We start from the raw sequence: 13,023 nt of genomic DNA, 5'->3' as shown, positions 1-13,023 counted from the left end.
CTTCAAATTATACTTATTATAACTCATACTTACCATTTCAAAATAATGTCATAATTAATGACCAAATAACACAAATATATGCGTTTATTAGGAATATAATATTTAATCAAATAATTAGGTGATAAACAAATTTTTAAATTAATTTTAAATAGTAATAATAACTGAATTTGTCTGGGGTATTTATTAACATACATATCAACTACTTCTTCAGATTCAATTGTTACTTGTAGATGAATATTAAATAATGGCCATCTGTTTAGTCGATTTTCTCCCGTGGAGGATCTTAAGTATGTTTTGATCCTTTATAGTGAAGAAAATGATCTTTCAGATGGTTAAAAATAGTTTTAAAAGTAATTTAGGTAAAAATCCATGAGAAATAAAAATATTGTTTTCAATACAGTGCATGGAAGTTCATCAAATGGTTTTTCTTTCTATATTATATTCCAATTTTTCATTTCTCCTTCTAATTCCATTTACTTGATAAGTCAAAAATAAAAATAATACTGCATCTAAAATATTCAAACTCTTTATATTATTACAATACTTAAACATGAAGCCTTTCAAATTCAATATTTTACTATTTTTTGTTTCAAATATGTATTTAATTTCAGATAACAATGAATATAGGTATGGATAATAAACAGAAATAATGACTCTCAGGTGAAATATTTAAGCAGTTATGCTGTTTGCTATTCAAGGTATATTGACTTCAATGTTAAATTTATTAGCAAAATCTTCAATTTTTTTAAAAATATCCTTAAAACTATTTTCATTACGGAGATTTGTCAAAACAGTTAGGGTAGATCAAGTGTGGTGAACCTTTTTTGATTCAGGTGCCAAATTTTCCCAATTAAGGATTTGAAAATCGTTCACGTGCCCAAAGAAAATTATATTTTCTAAGAATGAAAATAAAATTACAGATTTATTACATTATTTTTATTAAATATTAATCAATCTTAGTAAAACACAAGCATCAATCGTTTCATTGATCAAAGAATGTATTTCCTTCGATTTAATTAAATTTGTTATGGCTTTCACAAACATAAGTTGACGAAAAATATGTAAGCATAAGGAATATTGTCATTTTTAAAATACATTAAATATAAATAAATAATAAAAATAATATACAAAAATATATAATTTGTTTCTTTGAATTTTTTATAACCAAAATTTTGTAAATAGTATAATTTTTTTTTTTTTTGTACAATTTTTAATAATTTCAATTTTTTGCTCGTGCCATTAAAATTTGGTCAACGTGCCACCTTTGGCATGCGTACCATAGGTTCGCCACCCCTGGGGTAGATTGTTAAAATTGAGCAACAGATATATAAAAAGTTGGAGACTGAAATTTCCTTAATAAAGGTAGTGCACAATTATGGCACTTATTATAATTTGTAATGTCAATAAAAAATCAAATATTAATATTGAGTTGTATAAACCATTGATTTTCGCCAAAACTTGTCCATTTGAGCTTTAAATCATATATTATAAACAGGGCTCGGGAATTAAAGCATTTGCTTATTTTTATGGATTGACTTAAAATGTAGCAGAATACTATAGAAGTGTATGGCAAGTTACATTATTATACGTACATTTATGAATTAATTTGAAAGTGCTTTTTTCTTGCTATTTTCAGTAATTTTTTAAAAAAATGCTTATTTTCACTTTTTTTGATTATTTTTGCTCATTTGACAAGTTTTTTTATGTTTTTATATTTTTCTTCTGCTAAGTCGTTATTGATAGAATTAAAATTAAAAATAATTCTTATCTTATCTACGTTGTCACGTAGTTCGTCGCCATCTGCGGCATCGTTGTAGGGTTAACAAAGATATTCCGACGCTGAAAATAGAATGATCAAGAACCTAGAGAACAATTCACATTTTATTTTTCAGAAAAATCCCTTAGAAAATCCATAAAATCTTTTAAGTCTTGAAAGTGATTATTTATTAAGATTTTTTATTTAGAATTTAAGTTTTTTTTTTTTTTTAATAAATATTTTTGCTTAATTTAAAATGTTTGAAATGTTTATTTTACTGCTTATAATGATGTTGTTAAACGCTTATTTCAATAATACTACAAGTCCCAAGTCCTGGTTACAAGGCCGTATCTGGGGGTTCAGAGTGTCTGGACCCCCCCCCCCCGAAATTTCTTCAATATTTTACGAATGTTTAAAACACTTATTTATTTTTAATACCAACATAAATATTTTCAGTCAAAAATGACTTAAGCTCCAATTAATCATTGACTGCTTTTAATTTTATAACATAATATCTTATGAAAATATGATATTAATTTTAATAAAAGAAGAATAAATCTTTTTCTGTCTTATTTTTAACTAAATATCAAAAGTTAAAATCTAAATTAAATAAAATTACAATATACATGTTTTGAACTCCTACTAAAAAATATTTCTGGATATGGCCTTGCCGTATATAAAATATGATAGGAAGCATTTGATTAAATTTTATAAAAGTGTTGTAGTGTTTGACCCACCTACTTGTATATCATTTTGATAATATATCTGAATTAAGATTCGGACAGTATTTTTAAATTTTATTTTTGGAGAATCTCTCATGAAATTTGTAACTTCTTTAACAACTTCAATTGTATTTTACATTAGTTGTATTGAACATGACTTAATTAAAACTAAATTTAAACAGTAGCTATAGCAATGTGCATATGTAGCTAGAGGTTGATGTTTTAAAATATAACCTTGTGTGTATTTAAATTTGCCAGACACGTTGGCAGCTCTATCATATCCACGTCCTCTTAAATAAACTTAATCCTAACTGTTCTAATAATTCAATTATAGTTTTTTTTAATGTTTTTCCATTTAAATCAATGACTAAGAAATAAGCCTAACATGCCCGTATGCATAGTCCTGTGGTTATGTGTCATATATAATGGCTTAAGTGACCCATAGCTAAGTGGCTCATAACAATTTTTATGTATGACATAAATTGTGTCTTGCATAAACAATATTTATGTATTCCATAGCTATGTAAAAGTTTATGTAATGATAACCATTGTTATTAGGGATTTAGTTACTTAAAACGACTAGCAATCTGATGGGAGATTCTTTTAATAATTATAGATACAGTGCTCTGGTTAATGCCTCTCAAGTCTCCACAGACAGTCTATAAATTAAAAGAAACATGTCTTAAATAATTTTTACAAATTAAAATTAGGTAGGTATTTTACTTGAAAGTTTGCTGTTGCATAAAATTGTAATTTTATCAATAACTGTAGAATGAGAAGTACAGGTAATCCTTGATTATTGACTTGAATACCTAATAAATCTACTAACTGATCAATGACAATCAGTTTTGGAAAACGATAAAGTTTCAAAAATGTATTGTCATTGAATTTTTCAAACAGATCTTCCATATTACAATTATACTTTCTTGGAATTTGTTCAACATCAAATTCGTTGAAATATTCATTAACCATTTCTACATAATTAACAAAGATATAAAAATCATCAGTGCTACTATATTTTACTAATTCGATTCTTTAAAAATTTATATTTAGAGCACAAAAAGTTATTAATAACACGTAAAAAATAACAAATATATGTATCACTTAAGACTTAGTTGGTGGAATTCGATTGCACAACTTTATGTTTTTATTAATAACCTATGTAACACATAAATATTACTGTGCAAGAGAAAATTGTAAAAGAAGTATTAAGTGTCACATAAATTAGTAGTATATGAGTATGCATATGGGCAACAATCTTTAGCTTAATGGCTGAGCCATGGACATGTATTCAATCCATTTCTATGGAGTTTTCTATTTTTATTTCCCTGAACAAATATTGAAAATTAAAAATTTTCCGATGGAACCCAAGGTTTTTTTTGTTAAATTATATCCATCACCATTAGATAGTATAAGAAATTTGTCTATAAAATATCCTATATTTAGTGAATAAAAATGATTATCATTGACTGAATATTGATCTATAGTTTTTTAATCCAATTTTATAATAAATTAATAATTTATATTAAATGTAATGTTTAAAATTAATTCTACTATCAAAAACCAAAATGTAAATAGAAAGTACTAAGTAGTAACTATTGAGAAGCAGTAAGTAATAAACTAACAATAAATACCTAAATTTTTCATTTCCAATAAAACAAATTAAAAAAAAGACTTACTTGTTAGATAATTTTTTTCACAAGTACCCAGATGTTTTTTTAAGTATAAAACTATTGACTATAATATATAGTAGTATTTGATTAAAAGCAATGCCGTGTTAAGTTGTAATATAGCTGGGGGCACACATATTTTGTTGCCCGTCGTAGATACGAATGTATGATATTAGGGAAAACTATAAACTATTTATGGTTAATAGGGTTGTGATACATATTATTATTGATATTTAGAATTTACTACAACTGTATGAATGTGTGTTAATATTGTAATCATTCAAATAAGAAATAAGTAAACAAGGTTTAATATAATTAAAAATATTTTCCTTACAATACTTAAATCTTTTTTAACATTAAATGTTATAATATATCCAATAACTGATGGAAAAATTGATTCATTACGAAAAACTAAAAAAAAATCTTTGAAAAACTAGTGTAAGAATGCTGCCTATGAAATATTTTCAAATTTTGACACTAGGGGAAAATGCCCTCTTTGCCCCTCGTTAAACATGCCTCTGATTAAAAGGTATCTATTATACCTACTATAAATATTCTAACTATTAAGTAGGTAACAAAAATTAAATATAAACTTATTATGAAACCTAAAACCATATAACAAAATCACAAAAGCAACTATAAACATTTATTTCACTAAAAAATTTAAAAATACACAAACCAAACCAATACAATTATTAGAGAACTTACTTTCTTTAACATTAGTTTTCTCTTGAATATCATCAGTAACAGATTCTGTATCTTCTTTTTGAATTACATTTGTAATAAAAATACTTGAATCAGTTGAATCTACAAAATAATGTATATAAATAAAATTTACAAATATTATTATGTGAATAAATTATTAAATTATCATTATCATTTTAATAGTGAATAGGTACTCTTCGATTATTTACCGGTATTTGACTTTGATTTTTTTGAAAAAAATTTATTTATCTTTTGTCCTCCCCTTTTATTTGACGACAATGGTTTTGAACTCATTATAAGAAAGTAATAAATATAAAAAAATAAAAATTAGCTCAATAAATTACATAATATAAAAATTATCGACTTAAAGAATGGCCGTTACTATCACTATAGTACTACGATAACATTAACCGTATAACAATGAAGAATTGTTCGTAACGTTTCATAAATGAAACGAAAATACTATTATTTAATAACTTTGCAACTACGATTTCTCGTTCATAAACAAATATTTTAATTCGGTGATATAATACTATCACATCATGGTTCATGGTATGGTACCGTTAGGCATACACAAGAAAGGTTAATAGTTAGACAAGATAGTAAAATAGTATAAATAAGGTGAATGGGGAGGCATGGCCGCTAAATTGTAAAGTGTTACATTGGTCTTAAACATGCCCTCTTCCGCTACATTCATACAGCTACAACAGCCCACTATTACAAAATATGCTGATCAATTATTTTAGTTTATAATACCCATAAATTAGGTAACCATACGTCCCGTTTTGAACGGGCGGTTCCGTTTTTCTTATTCTTTGTTCTGTTGTCCCCTGGGGAATCTTCGGGACACTAAAATATCCGTTTTCAAAAAGTTGTAACAAATAAAGATGGTCAATTTTAATTTGTTGATAAATTATTGATATCGACACTAATATAATAAAAAAATAACTATTGCGGCCAACGATGTATTATTATTAAATCGGATCGATCTAATGTATTATTATATATAAACAACGCAAACTACAAACACAATCACATTATAATAGTTATCTAAATTAGTTATTATATATTTATATTTGTTTGCATATTTGGCACTGCCAACTCGTTACGTTTTATTCAACGATCTAAAGATTCAGATGAATAGTTATACATTTATAGTGTTTGGCCTTCAAATGTATGTAGGATCCGGAATTCACGAGATATCAGTACTATAGCACTACTTAGAACCCTACGTGGGCACCACTGCATAGACCTGTACTATTAGTACTTTATTAGTACTGTACTATGAGTACTATCAGTATATGTACTGAGTATAAGGTCTATGATAATATTAAAACGATAATAATAATATTATTATTATTATTATTATTATTGTAGTGACCTAACCTCCACGTTATTATTCTGTAATCTGTATTTCCTGATATTATTATTTTTATTATCTTATTATTATCTGACTTTGGAATATTCCTATTAATAAAATAGAAAATCTTAAACCGAAAGTGTTTTCTAAAAATTGTATAAATATAAAACTTTTTTGTCGTCTTGTGTTTCTGTTTTAAACTGTGTAAGATAATTAATTATTTATTTATTATTTTTTAGAATTTTATAATTATATAGTCCACTACCATTTTTTATTTTTATTTTTTTACATTTTATTTTTATGTAAAATTATATAAAATGTATATTTGTATAATAAATAACTAAAGCCTATATGATATTATTTTATTTTTACATTAGTTTGTTTAGTTTGTGATTTAATTAAAGGTATGCATTTTATCTCTTAAATATCCTTGAAAGAACTAAAGTTTATTCACCAGACCAACTATTTTTCTTCATAATAGAATGCATTTTATGAAATTAAGATTTTAGATGTTGCTGTAAATCATCCTCCTCAGTAATTAAAATAAAGATTCTTTATTTGCCTTAAACAAATGAAATCATTAGAATACCAATTTAAACAACTCAATTTTTATGGTTTTTAATAAAGAAAATAATACTAAATACACTGTTGATATTAGCTCTGAAATCTGTTCTTGTCCCCAAATACTGGAAAACTATGTTGACATCAAATTTTGATCTCGAAAAATTTGAAAATGTATCATTATTTGTACTTGCCTACTAAAGAAAAAACAAGGAAAGGTTTTATTTTATAGTGACAGCGAATTCTGAAGTGCAAAATGGATGATATGGTCCAGTTAATATTGAAAACAATAATGAAATTAGTTACATTCAGTGCTGTAAAGTATTTGAGTAAAAGTATTTGAATAAAAGTTGGTAGGTATTCACTTTTTAACAGCTTTCGACTATTTCTCTGCAAAACATTAGTTTATCATGGCCTAATTACTCCAAATATTTTTTTACAAAAGTATTTGAAAAGTATTCCAAAAACTTTTTTAAAGTATTTGAGTAATATCTTAAATACTTAAAAAAAAAAGGTATTTGAGTATTTACTTAAATACTTTTTAAAGTATTCTTTGCAGCTCTGATTATATTACAATATGTTTCAATACCACAAATTCTAAACCCAACACATCCTTTATAAAAAGATAATCTAATAATATTGAAGATGAAAAAAACAAAAATTCAATTTATGATTATTTTGATAAATTTAATTAATCAATAACAAAAATGAAGACTAGAAATGTCAGATAAAAACATTTTTTACTTGAAATTAAATTCATGAATAAAAACATCAATACCCATGCTCCATTATTATTATCAATGACGTTTGGTAAATATAGCGGTCTTAATCTCTAGCTCTCAAAATAAAATAGAAAATCAGAACATACCATCGTCAAATCAATTTCTTAAAACATAAAGAAAATCATTAGGTTAGATTCATTAGATCCATCAAAGTGACCACTGAAAGTGCCAAAAATACCTCATCTACTTTCTTATTTTTATAGTATTTTGTTACTATTTATTTTATTAAATTTTTTATTTTTTATACTTTTAACTGACTAATTATTTTTTTTGATGTTTGTGAGTAATTCATCAATTTTTGTTAAAATTAGTTGAATTTTTTATATTAAACACAAGGCCGAATTAAGCACCTATTGGGCCCCAGTGCTGAAATTTTATACGAGCTCTTTTGATAAAACATGCTTTACAAAGCCGCTCGCAGAAAGATACATATTTTTAACTATTTCACAAATTTTCATTTGCATTATAAAATTATAAAATTAATCGGTATATAAAATTTATCTATAAAACTATTAATTTTAGTGTGATAAAAAATGTGTATCGGCTTAAAATTGTTTGGGCCCCGGGGCTATTACACCGGCTAGACCCCCTTAATTCAGTCTTTATTAAACATATTATAATCTACAACTATAAAACTAATATAAATATAATGTAAATACTGAAATTAAAATATGAATTAAGATTACATTATAATATTAATTAAATTAATTAATTAACTTAACCGTATATCCGTATTATTTGTGGTATTAAAACTTAAAATCAATTATCAGTTTCTTTTATTCGCAGTGGGCTGTACAGTTGTATGAACGTAGTGGAGGGCGACATATTTAGGAGCCATTGTCACACTTTTTATAATTTCGGGAACGGACCTCTCGTGCCCTCCCCCCCTAATTACCTCACTATACATAACTGCAAAGTAAAGTACAAATACGTTAATATATACGTAATAGAGCAATAGTATAATTATCGATTAAAAAATCGTCGATGTTAATTGTTTTTAACGACATAATTATTAATACATTACAAATCGACTTCAAAAATAAAATTGAAATAATTCAAAGACGTTTCCTTCGTATGATAGCCCAGAAATTTGATCTAGTTGGTAAACCAGTAAAAGACGTCGCTATAATATATCAAATCCCAACTTTAGAATCAAGACGGCTAAACTCAGACGTATTATTTATACGTAAATTACTTAATAATAAAATAGATTGTTCACATTTACTTGAATAAATTTATCTCAAAATACCAGTTTTTAACGCCCGCCAATCACATTTATTTTACACTAATTTTGGTAAAAATAATTTCGTTAAACCCAGCCCACTAAACCGCATGTTAACATCATGTAACAATATTTTTAATTTCAATTTTTTCTATGACAACAGTAATAAATTAAAGTCATATACTTATTAGTTTCTAATCCTACTTAATATTTATAAATATCTAATACTATACTCCTCTTATCTATTATATTACAGAATTTATTTTTGTTTATCTTTATCACATTGTATGCATTTTTGTTTTTTATTAATACTTAAACTTGAATATTGTTGTTACTCAGTACATACGTAGTGTTCATGATTTTGTCTTACTGTACCGTATTACCCTTCGAAGGTGTTAATTTAAAATAAAATAAAAATACTATGAATTTGAATTCTTATCACAAATATTTAGAAAAAACGATAAACGCATGGTTGGCCGAGTTTATAATTGCGCTGCTGTCACAAGTTGAAAATCAAAAAGATTCAAAACGGTTATTAAGAAAAAGTTAACCAGCAAATTTTTACGCATTGCTGTGCGTACTTTTAAAATTTAGCACTAACTCATTCATGCAATGTTCAACATAAATAAGAAATTGGTATAGATACAATAAAATCCATAAAGAATTTCATTAAAAGTTTGAGTGAATGGATAAATTTATTAAAAAGTAAAATAAAAATGTTGTCTCAAATAGGTTAGAGAATGTTACCTAGATGCGGTTAGATAGGTCTATTAGGTGAGTTAAACTAACATGTGAAATAATTCAAAGATTTGTTGACAATTTCCAATCCATAATTGAAACTTAGGAAGAATTACAAACAGTTTAAGATATCGAAAGGGGCGGTTTTTATCACTCACCAAGAAGGGGGCTATTTAAAGTTAAAAAATGTAGCTAGTTTTATAAATCTATATATATTTTTAATTCACAGAATATGCTTTTGAATCACTCAAAAGTAAATAATTCTTTTTTTATTTTAATTTATTTGTTTCACAATGACGATATTTAATAATAACTATTGATATATCATAATATTCATAATACTTACCTTAGAAAAATAAATAGCTCATTCCCAAGGAGACTATTTTCCCCTTAGCCACCCCCTTAAACCTACCCCTGGATATTGACACATCACTTAAAACACATACATTTTATCGATCTATAATGACAAGTGAATTTATATAAAAAGGATGATAATATATTTTAATTAACTTTTAACCGGTAACCGGTCGACTAGTTTAATTCATTTTTAAATTATAAAGCAACTTGACGGTTGAGCCCAGAAAAATCATAATTTAACAGAAAAATGAAACAATCATGTACTTACATAAATTTAAAAAAATTGCATAGGTATCTAATAATCAAGAAAGTAAATTAATTTTCACAAAATAATAATACAAAAGTTTAAAAGTTTAAAATTATTTCATTTGTAAATCATTTACATTTCCATATCACCAACACATTTTAAAGGATAAAAATTAACTGTATGCACGAACTTTGAAAATAAAACTAATGGCCTATATTTTGTTTTTCTTTTGTTACACGATGCCTATAATTACGTTATGTACTAAAAACACGCAAATCTATAACAAAATAAATAAAAATTTCTGAGCACAAATTTTTTTTATTTAATACATAAATTATATTTATAGTATATAAATCCAATTCAATTATACATTTATATATTGAACAGGTCTCATATATATTATATTTAAATACAAACATTAAAAAGTCCCTTTAATATTTCAGTTACCTACTTTAAAACTTTTTATGTGCATGTACCGTGAGTTCACCAATTTAGGGAGCACTGAATTTCTCGGCAGGATTATGTTAGAATAAATCGAATTTTTTTTTTAGAAGCTAGTGGTATATAAATACACATTTTCAGATAAATTTCAAATTTTTAACCCTCTCAGTACGCGCATGCGCAATGCAACTTATTTATTTTTTTAATAGCAAGTGGTATTTTCAATACCAAATTCGCATAGACTGAATTTTTTTAAATAGTTTTGACCAATTAACTATGACTTGTAACATAGCTTGTAAAAGCTAGTATATAAAGTACTAGCTTGTAAAAAAAAAAAAAACACGCTATATATGTATTAACGTTTACTATCTAATTAATGGTAATGGTAAAAATTACTATTTGAGCTGACAAAAAAATAGAAGTCGCGTATACAACTTGTATACTACCTACTGTAATAAGTAATAACTAATTATTATATTAAATTATTCAAAATTAATTACAACTATATACTAAATATATAAGCATATTATATATATTATATATTATATTATATATGTGTAAACAAATTTAAAAAAATTACACTCATGAAATATATTTTAATTAAGAATCCAATCATTTAAATAAGAATTACCGAATTAAAAATGTATACAACTATATTTTCCGAATTAAGGGGCCTCACCACCACGTCTTTTTTTAACAAAAACTACTGTTTCGAATTCCAACGCTACATGTCGACAATTATCACGATTTTCATTCTGAAAAAATATTCGGATGCTCCGTAATATGTACAAGGGAACGATCGAACCACATTTTTAATTTTTGTAATTTAAATTGCAAAAAATATTGTTGAAAATTCAAAAAAAATACAAAATTTCAAACTTAAATATTTAATTAACTAAATACAATTTTTAAAATGTGCCTTGATCGATCCTTTGTACATATTACGGAGCATCCAAATATTTTTTCAGAATCAAAATCGTGATAATTGTCGACACGTAGCGTTGGAATTAGAAACTTATGTTGGAATAAAAAATAAACATTTTTTCGCGATCACAATATTGAGTGATGACATGTGCGTACGAGTGCGTGTGAGAGCCCCCCGTACTGCTACCACGCCGTGATACGATAGTGAACCTAAACAGTGCAGTATAATTAGATACCTTATTTCGTGGTATCCTATAATAATGCTAGCAATTACTTATATTTCCGCGCCCTGATAATAATACTATATACCTACATTAGATGTTATTATATTTTATTATCGTTCTGTATTTCAATTTTGAACTGATTATTTATTCACTATTCAATTTTCTTTCTGTAAAGGCTATTTAGTTATTGCAATTAGAAAAACGAAAACTAAAGTTCTTCTATCGAAAAAAAAAAAAACACAAAGGTTTCAAAAGGGAATAAGAGGCCACCATACCATCAACCGCTGTGGCGCTGTCATAAGAATCGTAGTTTTACGCTAAATTAAAAAATGACTGAACTAAATTTGAATATGCACCTATACTCTATATCTATAGTAACTATATACAAATTATTTTACACTACGGACCATATTATTATTTTGCTCAATTCATAAAAGATAAAACTAATGAACCCAAAAATAATTCTCCGAAGTCATTCAACAAGCGAGTACGGGACACCGATTATAATAATATGATTACAACTAGTGACTACCTGTTCTCATGGTATGGAAGGGAGCGCGGTAACCACATTGAATTGTATTCACATTAACAATCATTTACAACTAACAAATATCCCGGGCTGCTACGAGATTAGAAATTGCCTAAATGTTGCCCCTTAAATAATAGCGGTAATGAAGTATTGAAATACAAAAAAAAAATATTTAAAATATTGAATACTTACTAGTTATTTTTTAATGATAGCGGGTCCATTTTCCTTTTTCTAAAAAAAAAAAAGGTTTGATTCCATTTTCCTCAAAACAATTTTCTAATATTAAAATATTTAGGTGGCACCAGTGTTTTGCTGTATATCATTTATATTTTAAAGAAAATGTTTATGAATTAAAACCAATTATATGGTATCTATGTAGCTAAATATTGGGAAACAAGTTCAGATTGATATTTATTGTGAAATTATAAGCATACATCTTACAAAAAAACTAATAATTACTAAGCAAAAAAGAAAACAATTATTCATTTGTCAAATATTTTTTAAAATTTCTTTTTTTAATAAACATTAATTCGTTGCAGAAGTATCATATAACTTAAAAAAAATATAGAGATGTAATTATTTTTTACTTATATATACATTTTTGACAATTATTTAATATGCATTACACATAAACATAAGTTAATTTATTAATAATTCCTTTTTTGAGGAAAATGGTATTGATTTTTTTAAAAATAGAATTTAAAATTTAAAATAATAGGATACTCAGAGCATTTATAGTTGTCAAAATAATTGAAGTACTTGTATGAACTACTTATAGTTCAATT

General features: G+C 25.7%; 1 protein-coding gene across 1 annotated transcript; it reads right to left on the bottom strand.

Moving 5' to 3' along the window:
- Positions 1 to 2,402: 2,402 nt before the first annotated feature.
- Positions 2,403 to 5,147, bottom strand: LOC112689730. Its single transcript, XM_025563557.1, has 4 exons — positions 5,063 to 5,147; positions 4,857 to 4,955; positions 3,202 to 3,452; positions 2,403 to 3,137 (listed from the first exon to the last, which is right to left on the bottom strand). The coding sequence occupies exons 1-4, from the start codon at positions 5,145 to 5,147 to the stop codon at positions 3,045 to 3,047; spliced, it is 528 nt and encodes a 175-aa protein (XP_025419342.1). The 3' UTR covers positions 2,403 to 3,044.
- Positions 5,148 to 13,023: the final 7,876 nt, after the last annotated feature.

Source organism: Sipha flava, unplaced genomic scaffold, assembly GCF_003268045.1.
Source record: "Sipha flava isolate LNK unplaced genomic scaffold, YSA_version1 46_pilon_pilon, whole genome shotgun sequence".
Taxonomy (NCBI): Eukaryota; Metazoa; Arthropoda; class Insecta; order Hemiptera; family Aphididae; genus Sipha; species Sipha flava.
The sequence above is the reverse complement of the archived record's forward strand: the minus strand, read 5'-3'. Positions and strand labels throughout refer to the sequence as shown.